This window comes from Colletes gigas, unplaced genomic scaffold (assembly GCF_013123115.1).
Source record: "Colletes gigas isolate AHSC1104 unplaced genomic scaffold, ASM1312311v1 Colletes_gigas_Sc00016, whole genome shotgun sequence".
Classification (NCBI taxonomy): domain Eukaryota; kingdom Metazoa; phylum Arthropoda; class Insecta; order Hymenoptera; family Colletidae; genus Colletes; species Colletes gigas.
The window spans coordinates 3,058,542-3,085,377 of record NW_025106645.1 but is presented as its reverse complement, the minus strand read 5'-3'; the positions used below and the strand labels follow the sequence as shown (position 1 = coordinate 3,085,377).

Sequence of the window (26,836 nt, the reverse complement as noted above, 5' to 3'; positions counted from 1 at the left end):
TCGTTTCGTTCTCTCGTCGTCGTATTTCAAATTTTCCTTTAACCACAAACTTTCCCCCATTGCGACTGGATGTTCGCGACTTCGTTCTCTCGTCGATCTCCCCTTCATCAAGATAAACTAATGTCGCTAAAATTAGTTAACGATCCGTCAGTCCGCTATTTAAAAACTACTTCCCGAGCTTTTCGCTTGTCTTCAACCCTTTCTCCCTTTCGTCGCGTCACAACGAAGAACATCCACAAGAATAATTGACGAACAACCAATGCAGAGAGGGGAACACACCATCTTTACGGTTTTAAAAACTGTGATATTATTATATATACTCTCCTGGAATATTAAAACGAGATTCAAAAAGTCAGTTTTTCCCCTCTGCATCCCTTAATCCTTTCATCGATGCTGTTGGCTCCCACAACGAAAGGGTTAAAAAATCAAACTCAATTCCGACGACTAGAATTCGAGAAATCCCAATATAACAAACGCTTATATTTTCTATGTAAATTAAAAAATCACCAAATATCAGCAGTTTTTCGATCCTAAAGGTGGTGTGTCTCCCCGTAAGAAACGATCGCGGTGGAAAAGTATAAATTGTAAATCACCGAACGTCGCTTCGGTCCGTGTTTACTGCGATTTTCAACGGAAACTTTGAGATGGTCGTGGGGAGGAGGGAATAGGGGTGTCGATCGATTTGGAAATATTGCATCGTCACTTTTTCATCACATCATCGCGATAAGCACTAACGGTTTAGCTATGATTCTTTTAATGCAAGTACTTCCTATATGCACTATACACGTAATGCAGCTTAATAAAGTTTTACATTGTCTCGCGTGTCTTTACTTATTAGAGATTTGGCAAACCTTAAATCTGGTACGACGCTGAACGCGCTCAGTTGTACGGTCGCGTACAAACTATGTTCCATGTATCACGTGTGTCTCTGGTCTTTGTGTTTTATCCGACGTGTCGCGTCGAAAATTCATTTCTCCTTTTGTTTCTTTACACGCCCTCTCCTCTCGCAATTACGCCGACATTCACGCCAGTTTTTCTTCATTCTCGCTTCCGTTCTCTCCCTTCCTCTCGTTTCGTTGAGCATTTCGACAACCATGCCTTCCTCCGAGTCATTCGAGTCTCGCTTACGCAACTCACAGATTCATTCATCTCGAAACTGTCTCGATCGTCTCCCATTCGTAAACACGCGTCTATCCCTTCTCCCTTCCCGGCAATTTAACGTACCCAGCCTCCCAATTATACTTTCGTTCTCCCATTGCGTCTTGCTCTCTAACGAAAGAATTAAAATTACAACGACTAATCAACGACTTAGATACGCTTTTGTCTTTCACTTAAGAGTTACGGAATAATTATGATTCTCACGAGAACACAATGGTTGGCATTTGTTGTTTCGTTAAAAACATCCTCCCCACCGCTATTTTAATACGTCCCTACGCAACGGTCTTAACGTCGAGTTTATACGCTTTAATTAATTAATTAGATAATTAATCGATACCTTAATTATTGATCCTACGCGTGTCCCCGTACCTCGCGGTCCGGAAACCGCGATCTTATATTGGTACAGTCGGGGGAGAAAATTCTACATAATATTGAGGTTGAGTTTGTTCTCATTTTCTCTCTTTCTCTCCTTCACACACATACACACACTCCCTTTCCCTCTCTCTCTCTCTCCCTCTCTCTCGATTTTTCATTCGCTCCCGCTCACTCGTCTTTCTGCGTTTAAGGTACTCTGAGGATAATCGTTAATTTATAATACATTTGTACACAACTTATCCCTTAATCAATAATTATATCGATTTACCTACAACGTCGCCTGGGTTTTCTCGCATTCGTTCGTCTCCTTTCGTCCCTTTGTCACGCACCCAATCGCATTCACGCATTCTTTCCCTCGAGTCTGGCACCCTTTCACCCTTTTTCTCCCTTTACGATTACTAATCGCACGACCGTCGACGATCGTGCGGTTTTAAGACACGTTCAAAGAGCCTGCCGTTTCGTCGAAACGCCATTGTAACATTCAAAAGTAGCGTCGAAGTGAAAAAAACGAAGGTCTCGACGTAACGATAAATCATAACGGAATAAGTTATAGAGTTGTAGAAAAAAAGGAATCAACGTGCAAACAAACCAAAGAGCCATGCGACGACGAAACAAAACAAATTGATGTTCGTTTACCCTTAGCACTATGATCTTATCGTCCGAATAAAACGATTGATTTAATTTTCCATTTTTCTTGATAGCACTTTCGGTGTACTTTCGTGTATTTATTGATCATTCCCCCCCCTCCCCTACCCGTGAAATCTATTTCGTAGTACTTAGCTTATTTTTCGAGTCGCCCTTAAACGGCTACGACCCTTCCGATTCGTATGATCTATATCCTTAGGCGGAGGTAACGAGTTTCCCTTTAATCCCCTTTTATCGTGTAAACTAGACCGTTAAACATTAGACAGCCTTTTAACTATTTATAATAAACGTGATAGTCGACGATAACCTTAAAAACAGCGTCATTTTTCTCATCTAATTAGTAGTTCGAGGATTCTTCTGCCCCGCGAGGCTCGCGTTAATGTAATAATTCTCTGTTTAAATTGTTTACTACGCTTATTTATCTATCTACCCGTCCGTCTTTCCTATTTGTTACGTTAGCTGCAGCCCTCTGTCTCCTCGTTTGCTTTTATACTCGCATTTGCTCGCATCCTCGCTTGATGATTCGTGTCCCCCATTCATTCTTCTTTCATTCTCTTCTCGCGCATCGCCGATTAAATTGCCTTTCTTTCTCTCTCTCTTTGACTCTCGTTCCCCGTTTTCTCTCATCCTTTCTATCTCACTCGCTCCCTCTCCTCCCTTTATTTCCTTTCTCTCGCTGTTGATTGATTTAATTAAACGCTACGCGGTCTTCTTACAGACTTAAGCTACGCCGATAACGCGCCCGCTACTCCGTAGCCTCGAGAAGCTGTAAGATATAGACATTTATCCGAGAAGAATAGTAAAGCCGTTGCTCGTAATCCGTGAATCGTTAATTAATTAATTAATTACAATAGAAAATAATAACAACAACAGTACAGTTCCTTCGTTTAAATGGTACTAGTCGTAAATAGTAGTAAATAGTTCGATTAAGACATAGCGGTACTTTGACACTTTTCATTTTATCTTTAATAGTTTCTCTCCCTCTGTCGTTTATTTCTTTTGTCCCTTCGCGTTTTATAACCCTAAGCCTAAAGTGGCCGCAGCAATATTTCCAAATCGGCGTTCTGCTCGCTGGAGTGAAAAAAGAAGAAGTAGAAGCGCGTTCGAACGCGGTCTAAGGTACACTGGATTTATCGTATTCTTTCTTATTTTCATTTTTGTCGTTTACACGCGCCGGAACCCTCGATCGCCCCTCGCCGATCGGAGAACCTCGTCGATCGAAGCAGATTTATCCTACGAGCGGGAAAAGTATCCTTTTCTCTCGCTTAATCTGTTTCTTTCGTTTTGTTTTTTTTTTCCATAAAAGGGCAGTGGTCGTTGGACGTATTTTACTCAGCGAAAAGTACCGTAACAATTAAATAAGCTAAGAGTACCGTTTCAAACGCGAAATTAGAACTTACCGTAGGATCGATTTACAATACAACATATATACTGTACAATTTGTCTATTGGTGTATCTCTCTTTGTGTGTGTATATGTATATGTGTGTGTGTGTGTGTTTTCTTGTTTTTGTCCGAGAGCGTCAGTCTTATTAGGACCGTTTCAAGGGACTCGACATCTTGGAATGAGCAAAGTGAAATTCTTTTCAGACTTTTTTTCAAACGACTATTTCGCACCCTTAATTCAGTCGTGGCCCGGGATAAATTACATCGAACTAATTTAAAAATAAGATATCTTAGCAAATAAAATTAAGGAATCTTAACACGGACTATAGTTATTCGAAAATTCGTTCCAACCACCAGCCGACCCTGATTTTTATTCGTCGATTTTCGTTTAATTGTACGCGACCTCTATATCTCTACGCGATCGTTCTACGTCACTTATATACGATAGATGCACATCGAAACATTAAATATTACACGTTAAAGTACAAACAGTTATCTATGGTAAAGATTAGGTGCATGCGCATACAGGACTCGTAAATACTATACAGAGCGTTTCGTTATCGCGCATAACTTCGGGGGTGAATTCAGCGCGCTAAAAATGATAATTAAAAAAAAAAATTCATGCGTGGGACACCCCGTATGACCTTATTTCCAGAATTACAGCGGTTTCTTGCGACCGTAGATCATTTTTGCACGATAAATTCACCCCAAAAGGATTGTACCTATTAATAACAATACATCCTCTGTATATCGTGTCTTTCGAATCTCGTCTTTCTTTGTGTATGCCGATTTAGCCGAACAGTGTTGTATAAGTATACATATATGTTTACATATATATATATTTATATATACATGTATATATACGTCTCTAATAAGAATGAAGTGACTCTTTTAATTCGAGTTTGTCGCAAGCGAATATTGCTCGCTTACACGTTCCCCTCTCGTGCTCTTTTTTATTTTCCCATTGTTCGCGATGTTTTAATAGTGTCCACGCCAAGACAATAAAAAAACAAAGATGAGAACGGAAGGCATTTTCGTGGTCGTCACATTTGCGATTCGAAATCCCGAAAACGATCAAAATCTTCGGGTAGTGTCGCGCGAATGTCGCGTTCGTCGCGGGCCAACATTCGTCGTCACGTTTTATAAATGCAAGGGCGAGAACTTATACATTCCGACGAATCGATCAGTTTAATGGAAAGATTATGCTGCTGCGTCCACGCGTACAACCTGAAAACGGTCACTCGTTTTATAATTCGGCAATTAACCATTACTTTAAATCCCTTAATTAATTAATATCCGTTAGTAACGATCTAATAAGTTTTGTATCTCTCTGATCTGGACGTACCGTCTAATATTAACCAGTAAATTCTATACAAAGAGTAAAAGTATCGATTTAAGGCTCGTTTATGGTTCTTTCTTACCCAAAAGACCTTTGCTACCCCCTCCCCCCTTTCTGTCCGCTAAACCTCTCTTTTGCAACCCGTTATATCGTGATACCCCGTCGTTTCCAAACGCTTTCTACGTTTCGCTTCTGCCCCGTCTCCCGATATCTCTAGGAATTACGATTACAATAAACTAGTTACTTAATTGAAAAACGTTTCTTTCGGGTCCCGAATTGCTTACTGTCTGACTTACTTAAAGTGAACGATCTAAAAACGTGAGCTACTTGGAGAGTTCTCTCCGACTTAAAACAATTTTCATCGCGCGAACGTCCGGTGTAAAATCATGCTCTAAAATATTGGGTGTTGTGGTGATGGGGGTGTTGGGGTATGTGGGAGGGGCAGAGGGGGGCGTGAGGAATTTTCTTAATCGATTAAAATCTCAGTCTGAAACGTCCGTCTTGATTCCGAATCCGTAACGTCGGTCTCTCAGACGACGCGCACACTTCGTTTATCGTATCTCGTTCGCGTTCCCGACTGTAAAATCGTTTAAAAAAGAGAAGAAACGGACAAAGCAACGTATCCACAAACGCACACGTGATCTGAGAAATGGACGTTAAACGTCGAGTCGTCGATCGACAAAAAACGTTCGATCGTAGAAAAGTGGCTAGGCTATGAATATTTTATCTTTTGATTGTGTCGTGTTAACCGACGGTCGCAGAAGTAGAAAGTGCCGTTTGATGTCGATTGAATGCGAAACGCGTCTGGCGTCTGTACTTAACTATAACAACAACTGGCGTGAAAACTCGTAAACGTTACCCCTTAGCGGTTAAATCTTTATCTTTAGAGGAATAATACCGTTAATTGTTATTATTGTAATACGTAAATACAACGTAACGCCTGTTCATATGTACATATTACAACCGCGGGAAAAAGTAGAAGTATCTCGTCGTCGACGATTTAATCGGTATCAGCTAACGAGCGAAGGACTTATTTATCACGAAAGGACCGACCGTTTTAGGAACTCCAAGAACAAAGAAGCAGCTGCCGGCCTCGCCGAGAACCACGGTGTATCAATAATCGTTAATTACAATGAGGTATATTCGAGAAATGCTTACGAACGATTTTAAAAAACAGCTGTCGTGTGTGTTGTCGTTTATCCCGAAATCGATCGCGTGTTTTTGTTTTTTCTTTCTTTTTCTTGTTTAATTCTAAGTGTACCCTAAGAGATGCCTGCTGAGTAAATTGTATCCAAAAAGTAGTAGACTAAAGAAATTGCTAGCAGAAATTGCTCCGTTTGTTTGATATCTTATTAGGTTTTCTTTTTTCCTTTCGTTTTGATCGTGACGCTGTCTCTCTCGTTCGCGTGACCCATGAGCAAAGTAACTTCGTGACTTGAAATACTCTCTACCGTCTGCCAGAAAACACAACTCATTAACACGATATTTACGTCTATCCTTATCCCTCGAAACTTATCGCATGGTTTTAGTCGGGGGAAAGTAAACAGTCACGTTACGAACAAACGCGACGATCGCGCGATTTTCGCGCGAAACGCGATTGCAAATGTGACGATCCATGCGCGTGCGTGTGTGTTTTTCTCCGTATGTGTGTTTATTTCACGCGAAACCCTCGTTGCGAGGTCGTGATTCCTTACGCAAGATCAGCAAATAGAGAAAGGTGGTAATTACCATCAATGATGAAAAGAACTACGATTCGAATGTTCTAGCGAGAAGTGATAAAGAAAATGAAAAAAAGCGACGTATATCCGTCGTGATGGTGATAAGAAAAATGGTAACAGCAATGGCGGTATCTACTATAAAGTAAATAGGCGACGGTGGATAATAATTCGAGTAACAATCACGTGTTTGTGTATTAATGTTGCATTTGCCCAAATTTATATAAAATACCGTTCGAAAGATTTGAAACACTCTTTGCAAGCGATGAGCAAAACTCTTACTTGAATAAAAATTTGGATCGATCAACACGTTGAGTAGAAAAAAGAATTTTTTAGGATATTGTTATATAATAAGTGTGTGAATGGTACGTAATGAATAAGAATGAGTGATTTATTAAATATCTTGATAAAATTGAGCTGTGCTATGGTGTGAATGACAAGTGCTTCACTTGACCGCAATTCGCGCAAGATATTTAACAAATCACACATTTCCATTCGTTAACGTACAGATACATTCACAAACATATTCTATAACAATATCCTAAAATTTCAATTCTAGAACAAAACATATCACAACGAACAGATAAAAATTTCAGTCTGTTTTAGCTTTGATACTGTTTTATAGACAACTGATTCTTCCATTGCTTAAATAAAGATTTATTAAATTCGAATAAAATTAATATGTTTGTCTCAAATTATATTTTAGCAACGTTCAATAAATATGTAAGGATAATATTTTGAATGAAACGTTCGTGCATTTATTTTAAAGATCAAAGAGTGCTTCAAACTGATCAGAATAATTCTAAACGCGACATATTGCAATTAATTAAACAGTGTATGCCACATCAAATATATCAATGTTTCTCAAACTTCATTATCCTTCCAGCCCCCTCAATCAAACACATTTTTTGCACACCTAGAATAGAATTAAATTATTGTAAATGTGTTTTTATATTTAAAAGACATTAATGTAATTTAAATACTTTCGTTAATTTTAATTTGAACATTGTATGCGTGATAAAGTAACACGCGAGATTAAATATAAAGCGGAGTTAAACGAGTCTTATCGGAATTTATTTAATACTGTTTAATATTTAAAAGTTCAGATTATCTCTTCCATCATCGAACGATGCCATGGACGATGCTACTTTTCAGAAATTAAATAGGAAATATTGCTCTTATTTAAAAACATTTCTTATGCTGTTTTTCTGCTGAGAGTTCGTGGATCCCAGTTTGAGAAACGCTGAAATATATCGTTTGGAAAAGTGAAACTACGTTTGGCCTCCAAGGAACAGTGTGCATCAAATCAATCAAAAGCTATGTATATTTGAAATAATAGCCACCGATGACCACCGTGCCACTCACGTGATAAACGTATCTGATGAAAAAGATGTGATCGATTTTCACGGATAATGGGATCGCCATCTTCCTATTAGGACTAATTGATTACCCTCTCTCATTCATTTACTTTCACTCTCTCCCTATCGTGCCCTTATTTTTCCATCGGTTTCCCTTCCCCTTTTATTTCCACTTACTCCCGAATAACATCGTCTATCTACGATGGAACGATATCGCCCACCCGTGTTACGCACCCCGATTCATATCTCTACCATATTATTATCGATCTTTCGTCGTACAACGAACGTTTCCGCCACGATATTACTCTCTCTCTACGCGACTATCCCTGAGCGTTTCGCGCGTTTTTTTAATTCCTACATCCCCCTTCCCCATGTGGAAGCATCTCTTTCTCATCCCTCTCGATAGAGAAAATAAACGAAAGAAAAAAAAAAATTGTGATCGTGTGTACGGTGAGTATGAGTGTACAGAGACGTGTACATATGTGGTAATACATATACGTACATATGTCGACATATACGCGTGCACGAATGGTCGTGCATGCAAAATGTACGTACCTTTAAACAAAAATAAGAAAATTAAAAATAAAATAATAATAACGTACGCCCCTAAATCGATATATTGTCTCCTTCTGCTTTTTAAAGGTATACATTTACACGAGCAGACATACGAGTGCGTGTACATACATATATGTTGCAATGAATAATACAGATACATGATAGAATAGCATGTAAACATGTGTTTCTCTCTCAACATCTCTCTCTGAGTGTAATAATAATAGTAATAATAATAATATTAATAATAATCATAATCATAATCATCGTTACTATCAGTTAACGCGCATAATATTATAATGTTCATCGCGACAACACTCTCTCTCTCTCTCGCTCTCTCGCTCTCTCGCGCTCTCTCTCTCTCTCTCTCTCTTCCTCACTTTCGTTATCTCTCTGTAAATATTTCTACTTCGCTCTGAATTTCTCTCGTGATTACTCCTACTTTATTAATCGTTTCCCTTTTCTCCGTCTCGCTTTTATCCTATCCTGTATTTTATTTCTCAGCTTCTTTCTCGCTGTATCTCTCCTCCCTCTATCTCTCTCTCTCTCTCAGTTTTCCATTATTCTTGACTTAACATCTTTATCTCGACTGTTCCTTAAGGAGTACCTTAAGATCAGAGACAATGCGCTTTAAGCTGACACACACGTTTTTATACTGCTACTGTGCTGACAGCGGGGTGTTCGACTTTTTTGTCCGGTTCGAACTAGCGAAATTTTCTTGGAAAATTGTTTTTTTTCCCCTCTCGATCAACGTATCTCCCTCTCCTCTTTCTCTTTCCATTTCCATTTCTGGTCTTTCGTGTGCGGAGTTCTTTTCGGGCTCGTCGAGTTTCGGCTTCGTGGGCTCGTTAAGTTATCGTCGGAAAGTCGGACACCCCTCTCGGTACAGAGAGTTATCTTTTCATATAGTCTGCGGGCACTGGGAATAAGACGGACAGAAAGCGTGCGAGCGTAAAGATCCTTAAATGTATCCCTTATTTCTGAGGTAAAACACAACGAACAGGAATACGTTTTCGCAGCTTCGACGACGCATCGGCCCCGGACCGATCTCTCTCGTGATCTCGGCCGAAACACGTTGCGGGCCGATGCGATCGAACCTCACAAACGCATATTGTGTATCGTCTTTTTTTCATTTCGTTCTTTGTTTCTTTCATTTTTTTTTAGTATTTAACTCTTGTTCCGCGTTAACTATCGTTCCACTATAATATTCTAATCGTTCGGCTCGTAGGGGGGCACGATCTTACCAATATAATGCTAAACGTTACAAGTATACAGGTCATGTTATTACAGTTAACAATTTCATTTATTATCGTTACAATCGTCGACTATTTTTTTCCCCCATTACGTTTATTTACCTTATACTTCACACTAAAATATGATAAAAAGTAGATCGATCGAATTCTCGACTCGTTTCGATGCGAGACAAAGCATTCCAAACTGTAGGAATTCCATTCACTAAAGTGCAAAAAATCGTTTTACGTTTCTTTTCTCTCTCTCTCTCCCTCTTTCTCTCACACACTCTCTCCCTCTTTCTCTCTTCTCGTCATTTTTCTCGGTCGTTCTCTCGAGCGAAATGAAGACGCGGGCGACTTGCTACTAACGTTTCGCGCCCGACGGCCACCATTTTACTAACCCAGACCAACGTATTTAAACTGTTAAAACTTTAATTCGCTCGCCATGAAATATTCCATAAATCCAATATTTATTCGAAAAGCAAGATATAAATATTTATATTTCATTTGATTATATCCGTGGGCACTGTAGTTTACGTTTGTTGTACGCTACAGTAATTTAATAACGTGTCCCAACTAAATTAATTAAAAAAAAAATCCTCTCGTGATCGTCGATCGCGAAACGTCAACGCGTCTTCGAATAAATCGTTATTGTTTCCTTTTTGTATATCTCGTTCTCTTTTTTTGGCGGCTCTCGAGTAGCATTTCACGAAGTAAAAGTCTTTTATTACATTCGTCCGTTCCATATTCGATCGTTCTTCCAATCCGTTAATGCACTCACGATTTCGTCAAGAACCTCTAATTTCTCTCTCCATTGTATTCCGCCCCGTCTCATCGCTTAAGTCTCTGAACGTGAAAAGCATTTAATGTGATGTAAAGTGGCGTGTCAAACATGTGTCAATGGGTGTGTGTACACGTGTACATTTTCTTTTGCGCACACAGCGTGTGTCGTTAATACGGTTCGGTTATAATAAACCCTCCACACGTCGATATAAGTTCTCTTTTTTTTTTTTTAATCTCTCACACTTATAGCAGGACACTTAACATAAATGTACATTTAGAATTTTCTCTCTTATATGAAACCTCGCTTTGTATGTGTTCGTGTGTGCATGTATGTGTGTTTCTTTAAACCTGTACGATTCCTTTCGCTACTATAATAATGTTTCTATTATGTTTTTCTTCTTTCATTAAGACAACACGATTACTTTGTCCTTTGTAATTAGAATTTAATTCCTTAACTGCTTCTATGTAAACGTAATTTAGAATATTCTCGGTGTGTGTACCTGTGTACGCGTGTGTCTCCGGTGTGTACGTCCGTACATGGCATATACATATGTGACACACATTTTCCCCTATCTTATCATTAAATCCGTTTGTCGGTTTTCTCTCGTCTGAAATCGCGCCTACCTTATTTCCGTTGTGATTCGCGCCGTGTGCCTTCGTGCGATTTGTTACCGAAATTCTAATCGCGCTAACCAAATACTATTTACCGATGACATTCACTACCTCGATTTCCCTCTCCTTCTCATTGTTGGACTTTCTTTTATTGCGATTAAACAAGCGTTAAGTTCTTATGTCTGACGACGGTAAAGATACTTGGCAACAGCTCGAGAAGTTCGAAAAATTTTTTCTTTCTTTTTTTTTTTGGGTGGGGGCCGTTAAATCGAACACAAGAAAACCGATGACCGGACGAAAAAATTGGCTCAGGCAGTGGTATACGTACTTAATCACCGGATGAGAATTTGTGCTTAAATCGAGCGAACGATTGACATTTTAAACGTTACAAAAACTATTTCGACTGACGATCATCTTTCCCGAACGTTATTCCATACACCTTGGAAAAATGCCCACGCGTCGACACTCGCGGCAAACGTGTTATTATATTTATCGTGCTTCGATGCTGTTCTCGCCCCACCACGTCAACAAACAAGAGGAAAAATGCGAACGTTCAAGGATCAATTGAATTGTAATAATAAGCGTGTAAAAAATGCAATGACCAATACGTCGTTGTGGTATCAACTAATTACATTAATATCGATTAAAGATACGATTAAACTCATCGATAAACAACGGTTTCTCGTTATAGATTACAATATGAGTAGTAAGTATTTATGTATAATTATTTAATTATATGACCAGTCTTCAGTGAGCGGGACGTCAAGTATGCGTTAACGTTAAAAACAGACATGTAACGCCCCCGGAATTATAATATATTTATCGTTTTTCCTTTGCTTTAAATATTGAACGCTTAACCTTTTTTTTTTTAACCTCGCGAACCTAACGTATGTGTATTCGTAAAATTAAAAGATTCAACATGCTTGCACTACCTAATTAAATTAAAGACGAAAGTGAATACCTAAATATAAATTACATCTTCAAGGAATTCTTTCAGTGTACAAAAAAAAAAAAAAAAAGAAAAAGAAAAAGAAAGAAAGACGAAAACAAACAATGATTAAGAGAAGATTAAGTTACGAAATGCATGAAGAAATGGGAAAAACGGTAAAATTGTAACGGTTCGAAGAATGAATTTAATCCTACGACTGCGTAGAAAGATGAGAATACTAAAAACATGTAAAAGTGTAAAAAGTTAATTCTATATTTCTGTTAATAAAGACGAATAATTTTGTACTCTCCCCGTTGCAGTGCCTTACGACAATAACAAACAAAAAGGAAATAATCTAACAGCTGTCTGGAGTTTTCTATACTTAAATCTTAATGTACAATTAAAGTGGTCTCAGTCCTACAAGTCGGCAATAAATATTAAGCGGTAAGATCCATGACTTTCTAACACACGAAATCGCCCAATATTGACAGAGTCTTCTCTCGTCCGAAAAAGAAAACAAAAAAAAAATACAAGAAAAAAAAAACGGCCTAAATGAGCACAAATACAAAATGACACTCGAAAATTGTAAGAACGAGCCTAGCCAGGGAGAACTTACAAAACGAAAAAAAGAAAAGAAGACAAAAGAAAAAGTAGAAAGGAGGAAAAAAGACAGTAACAACCCTGAGAGCAAGCCGTAGTTCGCGAGTTTCGCGAACACGACAGGTAGTAACAACGGTTAGAATCAAAGTATCTTTCCCTATTTGCTACGTATTTACGTTAATTAGATGCATTATCTCTGTATTGAAAAATACTAATATTATTGCGTTAAATATAAATATATTATCTGTTATAATTATTTAATCGTCAATTATTTCAAATAGTCCCGCTAGTTCCCGCTTTCCTGTCATCATTTTGTGTCAGTGTGTGTGTGAGTGTGTTTTTTTCAAATCCATTGCTACCACTTTCGCTCGTTATCTTGATACTATTAACTTCCGACCGTACCCTAAAATATACGTATATACACAGTGCGGCAAGGCAGCCGTTTTGTTTAAACTTTGTATCATCTTTTTTTTCTCCCCCATTACCTTTTTTACTTCGTTCCACGCTAGAGTTAATTTAAAAATCACTCTGAGACTCGTTAATTATAATACAAATTAATTTACCTCGTTTACCGATTCCAACAAACACATTAATTATCGTTAACGCGTCTATAAAACAAATGTATTAATAATCACTTTCTCCCTAACTCTCCTTTGCATACACTTAAAAACCTTTCAATTTATCATACGCTTTAACTTTATTTAAAAATTGATAATATAGTAGTAAGGAATACAATTAGTTACTTCGTAATAATTATAATCATAATCGATATACTAGTGGTTCTTGTTTACGTTCGTTTATTATATTACTTTATAAAATAAGTTCTGAAAAAACAGCCATAGAGATAAAACTTTTTTTTATTTCTCTTTTTTTTTCTCAATCTATTAAATTTGCCGCTCTCGCTCACCTTTCTCTCTCTCCCTCGCTCTCCCACTCTCTCGCGCCTCTCAAGTAGATATTAAACAACGTATTATTTAGAACAACCACAAAGTCACTGTTTATTTTTGTCCACGTTTATCTATTTAGCGTCTTATCGATTCACTATTGTTCGGATGTTCGATATAACTTGTGACCTGTTTAAATAAATTTTTTTTCCATCTTCGCTTCTTTCAATGCGCGTAGAACTGTGTACGTGTTTGAATGTGTATCTGTGAGAGTACGTATATGTTACGTGTATCCGTGTAATTACCATAACAATTAGTGTACAAATTGTTTATGTTTGATTGAGCTCCCCACTCGTCTTTTCTTGTCTTTAGTTTAGTCAAGTAAACGTGTTATTGCGTTGATCCCAGAAGTTTCCACGAGTCGCGTTTGTTATGCTTTCTCTTCATCCCAGTGACTTTTACGTATCCCTGTTCTACAGCACTACATGATACTGTTAACAAGAACTTCAACAAGGAAATATATCGAATTGAGACGCGAAATGGTATCGAACGTTCAAATGGTTGTATATACAGAATAAGTACAGTGTATAATCGATTGGGAAAAGTCGATCGATAGCGAAAAATCTCGATCGCTTCTATTTACTCCGTATATTTTAATGCGATGGAGACGAAAATAAAAGACAAATGAAAGAAAGAACAAGTATGAATATCATATATATGTTATGTATATATATATATATGTATATATATTTTTTTTTGTCGCGAGTTAAAATGCGTTTACGTTACGAAAGGGCACTGCAATTTGACAAGAAAAAGAATAGTCGCTATGAAGAGACACACTAATCGTATTGAGATCATAACGAGGAAGCTTACTCAAATTGCTGGATCCATTATTGTAACCTACTAATTACCTTGTGACATTGTAAAAAATTTAAAAATTACATTAGAGCGTAATACTTGCGATTTCTTATTGACAAAAGTAAGACACAACGCGACCCGCTCAGTAATAAACATGAGCATATTTGAGAACATTCTTCCGAAATATTTCTTGTTTAGAACTATGGTAAATCCTACAGAGTAAATACAATTAAGTCATATATTTAATCAGGTAGACTTTTCAGATCGACGCCCCCCGCCGAGAAAAACCGCACACAAGTTTACACAAATACCCCTCCCTCCATCCTTAGATACCGTGATCTCATCTCTAATCATCTAAAATTTAAAAACACTTATAAGCATCATCGTACAATATTTGTAATTATCATAGACAGTAATAATAGTGTGTAATAGTAGTGCAATCGTAGTGGTTGCAGTAGGAGCAGTCGCAACAGTAAATAGTGATAAATAGCTGTAAATAGTTTTATAATGGTAATAGTAGTATAATAGTAATAATTATTATAGAAGTAATAATAATAGTAACAATAATTGTAGCCTTAAACGTGCCTAATAATTAACTATTATAAATCCGAGGTAAAAAATAAACTAGTTTCCACATATTTGATGCAATATAGCCGTACAGAAACCCGTCTGACGGTTAAGAAGTTCTTATGATACAATTCTTTTACGTTCTTTTTCTTTACTTTAAAAATCATCATCATCGTTTGCGTTTCTGTTCTCGTCCTCTTCCTTCCAAACGCAATAAACTTCCGCGGCTCGGTCGGAAACGGAAAAGGACCAGACGAAACTTAATATAGAGAAAGTCAAAAAGCGAAAGACAGTAGAAGAAAAAGAAATAGACAATATGTCTAAGACAACTACTATAATGATATGACGTGAAAAAGTAAATAAAGAAAGATGCTTAAGGAAACTGCACCCTGCTGTCAAAGAGTTATAGATTATACATACATCATATTAAAATGATCTATTTTTACTTTACACTATCTCTGTAGTTTAGGTATAAGTCAGCCTGTGTTAACACCTTACTTAATTATTTCATTAATTACTCGTTACGTTTTTCATCTTTTTTTTTTTAAATCCTTCGGTTATTCAGCATAACAACTATTTAATAAATACGAGATCGTGGAGGGACGGGTGTCTCAAATGTGCAAGTCAATCGCTGACTTTCCACTTGGAGACCGTTAATAATATTAGACTTCTTTTATTTATTATTCTTATTTTCAAATTACCGAAGAGTGATTTACTAAATGTATGTAATAAAGGAGGTGAACGAGCATCGAAATTTGTGCCATTCACTGAGAAGTAATTTCTCGAACGAGATCTCATTCACCCCCGCGTAAATGCTGTTAAATAATTAATGATTCAGCATTCCTTGTTCTTTACACTCGCATTTTACTGTTTTTACGTCACTTAATCCCAACTCGATCTAGTTTATTCTTATAATACTTCTATGTTCCGCTTCCTACCCTCTATCCCAGTGCCATACACAAAATTCGCTTGCACCATGGGTGTGTTATTTTTTTTTTTTTTTTTTTTTTGTTATCGTAAACTCTTGATCTGTCTTCGTTTTATGAGTTATTTTTTTTTTCTTTTTTTTTTTTATCTCACACTCTCTCTCTCGCGCGCGCGCTCTCTCTCTCTCTCTCTTGAATAAGCATGATAGTTCCGTTTCCTTTTGCTGTTTTCCAGTTTATTTTGAAACCCGACAAGATCATGGGCCGTTCTCGCGAGCGATCAATGAAATCAATGTTTCGAGCAACCTAACACCCTCTTTTCCTTGACGCTTCCGTTTTACAAACTTGGGCAGATGCTGCCGTCTCTTCTCTCTTTTTAATGCCGAAAAAAGATATGTCGTAAAATATTATTGGATCAACTGCGAATACGACCGCTCGCGAACGACATGCTGGCTCGGTTGAGACATTCTTTGCCTAAAAAACAAACCGTGAAATCGACGACGAAGATAAAAAAAATCACCAAAAACTATGATACACTGATCCAAACGTAACTCTGTAAGCAATACCAGATACACTATTAAACTATTAATTTTCAGACTCTCTGAAAGAAAAACTCATCGAATCTATCGAACGCCAACGTGCCAATGTTTCGAAACATGATCTTCGTTGCTATTTTTTTTTTTTTTTCTTCCCACCCCCGTCCCGTTTTGAGCAAAAATTGCAAAGAACGTCCCAGATCCGAGCACAGATTCACGATCGATATACAAGTTGCGTTTTCCCCGAATATGTAATAAGAAATAACCCACGAGCAAGGCCAAGCCATTCAGCGCATCTCTCCATCACGGGTCAATTAAAATGGTCATGAAGTTTGCCACTCTTTGAAATCAAAGCCTTGCTGGGGTTTAGGGGCGCTGGCGGCATACCCACCTTGGTTGCTTTCTCCTCCCTGATATGAACGCTGAGGATAACTGGTGTCAGCGTAATTACCATATGCGGAGTACCCAGTATAATCCGGAGTCTTAGCTGAACTGCTACTGGATCCAGGTGCACCTGAGCCGGTGGTCTGTCGTGAATACATATCACCTGGAACATTGATTTTCAACGTGACATTACCCACCCACGCCACTTATCCCGCCTAAATTATTTAAAAGCTGAAACTACTCTGATAACGAAAGATACATTTTTGATACTTTTCGTCGACGGTGTATACATATATATATTTATATATTTATAATCGCTAATACGACCGGTTTAACTATGCCATCTACGATCGAGAAGAGCGTTCATAAAATACTCTGAGCATGCATTTGAAAGATCTGCGAATCGTGTGAAGGGAGGACAAAGCCAATTCGCTTTCCGTAAAATTCTAACAAATGAAAAAAAGTATCTAAAAATATATCTCGAGTATTTTTTTTTTTACTTATTTACAAATACGTTAGTGTGTGTTTGTGTGTGTTCGTGTATTTAAAATAGCGTAATTATATTTATACAAAATGCTGAGACCAGTACGTTTAAGACTTGGAAACTTAAAGCACATTTTTCTCGGTTTGCTGTTCGATAATCGTTATATGCTTTGTGGACAATTACAAACGTTTCTTACATAAAAGTAATTTTCGTAAAGGATTTCCAGGGAAATAAACTTATTACACAGAACAAGCAGAAAATAATACTGATCTCAGAGTTTCAAGGACGAATTTATGCCTATTATTGTTCCGATATTAAGCGAAATACTGCACGCTTATTTATTAGAAAATTAACTCGTTTCTTTTATAGGAAATTAATTTTGAGTAACTGAGAATTGCTGAACGTGGAATATTAAGACATAAATTCGTCGCAAGTTCTGCTGGTAGGCAATAAAGGAAATGAAAGGAGCGAGAGTAGGATTGCACTATCATACATTACTGTGAATCAATCGTTTTCGGAAAAAATTGAATCTTTAACTTTTTACAACAACGTCTTACAATGGAACATACATAGAGACATTTGAAAAATTAGTTCCAAATACCTACTCTATTTCTAATAGTGCCACGACAGTAATCAACTAGTGGAAATATTTAAAAGAATAACTTATTAAAGGGGTACTGGCCAGCTATTGTTTCTAGGAGGTATTATTGAAAAGTAAAGAAAAAATAACCAATAAGTAGAAAGAAAATACTTGTATTGGTTCGCATAGGACGAAAAGGTAACAAGATATTTAAACAAAAAAAAACAATAAAAAAACCATAAATTAAGAAGTGAAATGAACGGATGAATAAGTGCGAAATTCGGATGATTACTACAATTTACTAACTAACAATAATAAGCATAAGAAGTATTCTAAGCGTAGCTCCAATCTGATGTTATGTCTACGTCTAAATATTTCAAATTTTTGCTGCTATAATATATATATATAAACTTCTTCCAATTTCAAATACATATTTATAATTCGTACGATCGAAAGGTACATGCTTCTGAAATTCTGCACGCAACAAATCAAGCGTTAGAAACACGAAAATCAGGATCGTCGATTAACAAACTAATCTAATAAATCTGCAAGTATTGGAAGAATTTGGAATCATACAGGATCTCGCGGGTATTGGTGGGACAATATTTTATTCGGTAAGAAAAAAAAAAGGAAATAAATCTCGTCTCGTTTATAATACACTTAAAAGACACGAATATTTCTGTTCTTCCAACCCCTATGCACAAAAGCTCGTCTCTTCCGTAAAACCCAAAAGCCAAAAACGCATTAGTATTTGTTAACAAGGCAACGGACCGTTAATATCACCCTAGTGACACGACATCGTCTCGATAAATGCATCCTTAACGCCTTCGAACGATAGGTATCAGGCAACGCGATCTCGCCACTAGGATCACAGTCATGCCGGGCACGATGTAAACCGACAAATCGATCATTTAAATAAATCGTGAACTGTCGATCGCCGACGAAGGAAAAGAGCCTCTGTACGTTAAAAGTGCAAATGACCAACAATGAGACGCGAAAAAAGACTGGGGCTCGATTCGACAAAACTTGAAAAGAGAAAAAAGAAAATCAGAAAACGAAACAGTAGATGACTTTTGTAGTTAGGCTCGAATAGGTGAAACTGGAGCTGTATGATGCGAAAGGGTGGAAAGAGGAAAGACTTTGTTTGACTGAGCTTGAAGACTCACCCTGCGGGCCAGAGGGGTTCGAGTTGGAGTTGGGCTGCGAGGAGTTGGGCTGAGGGGGCTGAGGTGGTGGCTGGGTCCCAGGAGGAGGCCCATTCTGTGGCATGTTCCAGGAGTTCCAGGAACCCCCGGGCCCGCCCCCCGCAGCCCCGCCAGTACCCGCCGTGGGCCCGTAGCCCCCTGAAGCGGCCGCCGCCGGCCCACCTGCGATCATCAACCACACAAAACACGTGTCACCGACCACCGTCGTCTTCTTATGCTTTTTTTCAGGGTACGTTTACACTGCCGCGACACTGCTTTCTCGCAGAACACGCCTGAAACCCTTGAAACGAGCCTGCTTCCATGAAACACCGATCCCCCGATTCAGGATTTCTCGTCATAAACGACGATCTTGCGTTCGAAAGTAAGCAAAACTCATAGTTCTGAGTCGAGCGTTCTCAAGAAAGGTACGAGAGCGTAAATAGTATTCAAGCCCATTTCTAGTACAGTTTATTATAAACAATAAATTCCCATAGCGTAACACTACCAAACCATATTTTCTTCTCTTTTTAAAAAAGAATCAAGCTACGAGGCCAAGAAGCTCTGGGCCAAGATTTAATGCTTGCCATTACAATTATTTACATACTGATCGACATTATACTTTGCAAAACAAGGGTAAATCTTACGTTTCAAGTTTAAAACTTGAGCTTCGCTGCTAAAGGGACGCTTGGAAGTTTCCTCTTTCGTGAACATATAAAAACCTGATGTTCGTCGTGCTCGTTTTCATTTTTAAGTGGTTCAAGTGTATTCTGAGCCGTTTATCGAAACGCGCGCGACTCGTCGCGGCAGTGTAAACGTACCCCAACTTGGTCAACCACTTCAGTGCCAAGCATGCACCGGTGAGCGGTGTTTTTAATCGAATTATGATATTTGTAAAAGAAACATTTTAAAAAAAAAAAAAGAAAAGAAAAGAAAACGCGAGCACATGCTCACCGTTTTTCTGCTGACGATTCTAGAACTGCTGGAAAAGATATGTGGACTTTTAAGCAACAGACTCCAAAGCGTTTCAATCACTTTTGTATAATGTCTATCGCTAATGGTGAACTTACCTCGGAATCTTCTCTTCTGAAATAATGTGATGATAGTATCTTCTGCAGAACAGTGAAGGCAAATTTATTGAATGGTATGTTTCTATGAATGTAGGTATTTTAAATTCATAACGCGCGTTATAAAACTTGCCCGCTCGTTGCAGTCTTGGCACTTAAATGGGTTAATTTTGCTTATGAAATGTTTTTTTTTTTATCTAGCCTTTTTAACGCTAGTCGTTCAATATCGTTCGACTTAAAACGTTCGTGCTTGGCTCTCACAATAGACAATCAAGCACAAACTTTACAGATAAGATTATGAGGTCCAATGTTTTGAAAGTGTTTATTATGTCAATTCAGACTCTGGGAAGAGGAAGTTCTAACTTAGAAAAATACATGTATAAAATTCTGTTATTATATGCTAACTGTGGAATAATGACTGCATTTCTGTTTATACAAATGGCGAAACTATTACATCGTAAAGAGATTATATGTGAAGCCTAGTATTCAAACGCAAATTGTAATCGTACCGGGAAACACGCGATATTTAATATATATATACGTATCGAGCGATTAATTGGCCTAAATTGACATAATTTGACATTCATTTGATATTTATGATGTCCTATTTGTATTCTCTTTCCATAATATAACCTCCAGGGGGCATCGCGAAATAAAAGTGATAATCGTACATTATAGGTATTTGTTTTCTCATGTTCTTATCTTTCTCTTTCTTCTCCTAACATCTCCAAGGAGGATGGAGGGGGAGAGGACAGGATCAAAGTTATTGTTAATCTTTATAACTATGACCTTATCGTGTGTTGTCCTAACAAATGCGTAAATGGTGTTGACATCGGCGAATAAACAATCACAAAATGAATTATCATCGAAACAGTGTTATACGAATTTTAAAGTCAACATTGCCACCATTTTCAACTCGTTGCAATTAAAAGGCTGTATATATATAAATATAACAATTATACCCTATCACACGGGAAATAAAATTACACTCTGAACTTTAGAAATTACATCGCGCATTTGATCGAAAGCTACGATGTACTGAATTTTCAACTGAGTATAATCAAGCATCGAGATCAAGATACACTTTATCGCCTCGAACTTAAAATGTATTCATAGGTATTATTGTATCAAATTCGTGAATTCGAATTTCGATAAAAAGAAACGAAGAATTAGAAGATATAAAATCGAACTATGTCTTAACAACTCACCATAACTTCCATAACCTTGAGTAGCTGCTGCAGGTTGGACGTTGTAACTGCTACTCCACTGATGATGTGGTGGTGGTGGAATTTGTTGCTGTTGTGGCGGACCAGGAGGTGCACCCCAACCCTGAGAATTATACTGAGTAGTGTACCCAGCGTATCCACCAGTTTGAGGACTAGTACCCCACCCCTGATACTGCTGCATCATGTTCCCTGGTGGGCCCATCGGGCCACCCATCATAGGTCCACCCATTTGTCCATTCGGGCCACCCATTGGCCCCATATTCCCAGCCATACCCATTGGAGGTCCACCCGGTTGCGGTGGACCCCACTGTCCCTGATGACTATCGTTCATTTTACTAGAAGAATCCCGTGGCTCTGCACGCTTGATCTCAACCTGAAACAAGAAAAATAGAGAAGATCCTATGAAATGTCAGTTCCACATACCTCACTGTAATTGTAACTAACAAAAATTATGCGATAGGACTCCAACTTTGAATAGAACCAAAACAATTCCATTGTTGCCTTAATAAATTTCCTCCTTTTATAAGTATACAGTCGTTTAAGTTATTTTTTAAACTCGCCAAGTCTTACATAAATTCTAAATATATTCTAATTTTTTATCTTTTATATAACGCATAATGTATGGTATTCTAAATCTTCTTTTGTTCAACTGACGCTTATATAATAGTAACTAAGCATACAGCCATTAAGCTAACACAGTATGAAAAAGTTGTGTAAAATAAAATAAGTACTATAACTAACATTAATGTATATAAAGCTATGTGGTACATAATAGTAAATTATACTAACAGTCGTACTTATTATTATTTTACATTACAGTAATCTAATAATGTATATGCTAGTGTGTAGGTATGCTATACCTGTTTTCCGTTCAGGTTGACGAAATGCTCCGCTACGCACCGGTCCACCGCATCTTCATCCTCGAAGCTGAGAAAGCCAAATCCTGTCGTCCAAACGTGACAGTATATCAAAAATTGCCCCATACATTTATACAACAAATATATTTTTTTTTCTTTTTTTTTTTTTTAATAATAACCCCGACTCCTGAATTTGTATCCTCGTATTATACTATCAACGTTACAATTTTTTCTTTGTACACTTTTGTTTGTACAAAACTAGTCCATTACATCTAATTAATTACTTTTGTTGCATCAATGATAATGGTAGTCGTTAGTTTTAATTTTGGTATATTTTTAATAATTTATAAATAATACTTATTACATGTAATTTTAATACCAATAAAAACATGCACCTTCTAAAATTTGTGAGTACTTATTATTACTATTCACCTTATATGTTCATAAAGCTTAAAATACTTAATCTAAAAAATTAATGATGGCTGATTTAAAGAAGCTTTTTAACTACGTTCCTCTTAAATTGTAAAACGAACGGAAATTATACGTTCAAAACTATACAATATCAACATAATGTCGTTTAAACATATGTGTTATATTAACAAACATGTTATATTCCTTTCATAAAATTTTTTAATAATCATAATTAACAGAAACTCTTAAAACATTAAACTAGTAAATATTTGTCAAATGCATGTCACTGAAACTTTAATTGTAAAAAGCAATTGATATTTTTAAAAAAACAAGATGCTTGGAAGAAAGTTTGGTCGAACTTGAGCACACTAACTTCTTGAATGCAGCCACCAAATATGAATAAATATTCAAAGAAAAAAAGAAATAGAATCTGTCACAGTAAACATGGATATCTACTAAATGTTTAATCATAAGGATACCAATGTTAAGGCAAAAATTTGTTTGTTTACTAAAAAGCCACTGAAATTAATATTATCCTAATTTATGTAAAGATATAGTAATTATAAACTGTAGTCTAATATTTAAGATTAATTTTTTATATAATATATACCAGTTAAGGATAAGTATAATTAAATGAGATTATTAATCAATGGATAAGATAATAGATGGATAATATCTAATAAAAATAGGATTTACAACGTATCTTACTAGTAACTTAACTTCGACTTAAGTTATGTACATTTAACTTATGTACTTAATATTCTATTCTTAACAAAACTTAGCCAAAAATCACAATATGTATAAATACATTTAATGTAATTTAATGTAACATAAAGTACCTTAATGTTCTTTAAGGTAAGACAAGGCGAATTATTGAGAGTAGCAAAGTAGGATAAGAATGCTACATAAATAACCATGTATAATGCATATAAGTTTCAATGTATGGAGAGGACCTTAAAGTATTTCATAACTCTATGTCAAAAACAAACAATATTAATTAAGAAGTCTATAAATCAGGATGTATTAATTATAATTATTAAGGGAAACAAGAGCAGGGTCGTTAAAAAAAAGGGTAATCAAGCAAGGGAAGTCCAATGACCATTTATTATTCACTGGCCTAAGCATAGAAACATATTCACCGTTTGACTAATTACCTGCTAATTCTAATATTCATATTTAACCTTTATATTAATAATTGGATCAAATTTTAATATTGTACTTTAAATGGGTGTGCTGCATTCAAGTCAGAATTTTTGATTCTATATATACAAAATATTATGGTTTGCACGTACTGTACGATATATGCATTATTTTTTGTATAATGCTCGTCATAACAGGCTACTTGCGTTATGGTATTGGGGGTATATTTATTTCAAGAATTCTGACTATATTCCTGATCACGCAATAAACAAAATGACAAAAATAACCAACTATAAATTTACGAATTATTGTTTTTTGTAGTTCCCATACTAAATAAACAAATATATATAATAATATATAGGAAACTGTACACCATGGTTTTTAATTATTATTCTTTAAAGTACCAAATTTATTTCTATGGAAACTACTTAAAACAATGCTAGTGTGTGTAAATAAATATTTTATGATGTACTCACCCCTTGATTTCTTCTTTTCTTGATCATACATTATGACAACTTCCATAACCTTGCCAAAACGAGTAAAGAAAGACCTCAAATCTGTCTCTGTCACGTTGCTTGGTAAGCCACCGAGGAAAACTTTTGGAAAGCCTCCGCTACGCTTTGGCTTTTGTTGAGTACGTGGATTACAGGGTTTAGGATCGATCTGTAACCCAAAAAATAAACAACACTTTAAATGTTTTACTATTTCCTTATGTACTGAAATGGTGATACTTGTTAATCTTAAAACAAATGCTTACCGTGCGTCCATCGAGTTGATGGGGTCCATTCTGAAGAACCAAAGGGACATTAGCTGGATCACTAAATGTTACAAATCCAAACCCGCGACTGCGACCAGACTCACTGTTTTTCATAACAACACAGTCAATTACTTCGCCATAACGGCCAAAGTAACGCTGAAGATTTTCTTGTGTTGTCTCCCAGGACAAACCGCCAACAAACAGCTTTCTAAAACATAAACATGTAACCAATTACGATTAACATGAATATAGAGACTACGATTACATAACTGATATAGTTTAGGAATATTTACTCTGTAATTGATACACTATATATTTTCAATACAATTTTCTTTAAAATAAATTAAACTGAAATAATTAATCAAAAATTTCATTTAATTTTGAGTGTAAAACTAATACTAAGAAAGCGTAAAAATCAATAAGTGCAAATTAACGTGATACTAAATAGGAAACAAAATATTTTGAATGAAAAGATCATTTTTTATTCATGAAAAGTGCATAAATTACATTTACAAACTAACACGAGATATAAGCTTCAGCCGTACAAACTTAATAATGCGCATAACGCTCCTTAACATATTTTTCATCCTAACAGTAGCGTAAATTTACGTAAAAGTTGACGTATACGCAAATACCTGCCCATATTTGCAGTTAAACAAGCGCGTGCGGGTAGAAAATCTACGCAACGAGGGAGTATATCAAAATGCACTCTGATCTTTCAGAATATAGAACATAAAAATAGAGAATCTAAAGCCGAAAGATGCATCGAGCAACGATGCAGTAGCGTAGTTTCATGGTGAAATAAATCGAAAAATCTATAATTTTTGTCGTTCGACGTTACTTTATTTTCATGTAAATAGGTTTCCTCAAAAACGAATGGATCGTTTGCCGGATCAAAGGAGCCGGGCACACGAGTCAAGCACCGTGCAAAGAACCGGCATCGATGAATTATTCCCCCCTCGCGAGAAAAACTACACATTCAAACGCTCGATGCTCTAGGGGGGAAAAAGGTTGGCCTCGCGTTCGTATTGCGCGATTTCCACAATAAGCGAGATTCGATGACGTTTTACGACATGCGGATAAGCGATTAGCCCAAAGATCGAGCGAACATCAAAGGAGAAGCGAAAGATACGAGCTAACTGCAACGCGCAAATGGAGTTCCCACGCAATAAACTCGACGGCCCGTGAACGCGTCCCGATCGAATTTCTCGCGTGTAAAACCGTCCACAAACGGCTGCCTATACGCAATTTGTACTCACCCCTTTTCGTCGTCGTCCATTTCGGTCTTCACTCTCATAATATTTCACTTAAAACTACGAGAATGTTGTTAGTATTAGGGCGCGAATGGGAATATGGCACGATGCTTAGCGCGGACGAGGGTAATGGCTCCCCACAATGAACGCGACGTCGAGAACAGAATGTAAACGTAACGAAGCGACTCGCGTCACTTCCGCCGACTGACTAGTCAAATCAGCAACCGTGAACGGTCGCGACTCAGGTACGAAGATAGAAAAATCTGGGGCCCCTGATCAGGCAAGAACTATAACCCTCCGCGTTATTTTTTATTTAACATTACACACGCTACACAAATATGTTTAGTTTTATACGAATGACGTTTATTCGATGAAGTAGAAACGTTATTTTCATAATTATAAAGTTACAATATTACTGAAATTCATAATTCGTGCTCTTTTATTCATGATGCATTATTAATAAGTTTCATACCGATACGGTCCTGAGAGAGATATCGCATATTGTCAGTGTGTCTAATTCTCAAGCAAACAATTGATAAAACACTTGACAATAATTTATTGCTTGTAATATGGGAGATTGAATGGAATATACACGCAAGTCAATATATTAGTTGAATACAGTAGTGCGTATGGGTCAACGATCTGTCGTCACATAGCTGATTCCCGCCATTTTGTTCTGAGATTAGCGGCAAGATTTAAATGATCTATTATCCGACTCCGAAAGCACATTGCTAACTCAAATGTAATAATCTTTCCATTTCGTTGGGAAAACGCGGATCTTTGCAAACAAACGAATTACTTAGGGGCGAAATATCTCACGCTTATCATAAATTCCTAATCTTGTTAAAGAAAAGAACAAAGTAATCATTTTCTTCTTACACACAACGCAATCTTCTAGCTGTTGCATAATGCATAAGAACCACCACATTGTGCAATGTATTACTCTTTCTACCGGTAATAATTTCATAAGGCACTCATGTAGAACGATGGAAGACATTAAGTCTACGTAATTTCAGACGTTATTACCGTGAAGTTTAATTAAAC

The 26,836-nt window shown here is 36.9% G+C and overlaps 1 protein-coding gene across 7 annotated transcripts in view; it reads right to left on the bottom strand.

Moving 5' to 3' along the window:
* The window catches only part of LOC122400219 (heterogeneous nuclear ribonucleoprotein 27C-like), a 33,641-nt gene extending 7,707 nt beyond the window's left edge, over window positions 1-25,934 (bottom strand). For 4 of the 7 annotated variants that reach the window (XM_043401567.1, XM_043401564.1, XM_043401562.1 and 1 more), the window contains exons 1-7: window positions 25,799-25,934; window positions 24,540-24,747; window positions 24,259-24,445; window positions 22,235-22,317; window positions 21,357-21,747; window positions 19,067-19,267; window positions 16,844-16,999 (exon numbers count right to left, since the gene is read on the bottom strand). In XM_043401567.1, coding sequence (XP_043257502.1) covers window positions 16,844-16,999; window positions 19,067-19,267; window positions 21,357-21,747; window positions 22,235-22,317; window positions 24,259-24,445; window positions 24,540-24,747; window positions 25,799-25,836 — 1,264 coding nt within the window. In that variant the 5' untranslated portion in view covers window positions 25,837-25,934. Of the gene's footprint in view, window positions 1-3,332; window positions 4,790-5,956; window positions 16,289-16,843; window positions 17,000-19,066; window positions 19,268-21,356; window positions 21,748-22,234; window positions 22,318-24,258; window positions 24,446-24,539; window positions 24,748-25,798 lie in introns of those variants that run through there. The other 3 variants (XM_043401565.1, XM_043401566.1, XM_043401569.1) reach the window with 3 other exon arrangements.
* Between the last annotated feature and the right edge of the window lie 902 nt (window positions 25,935-26,836).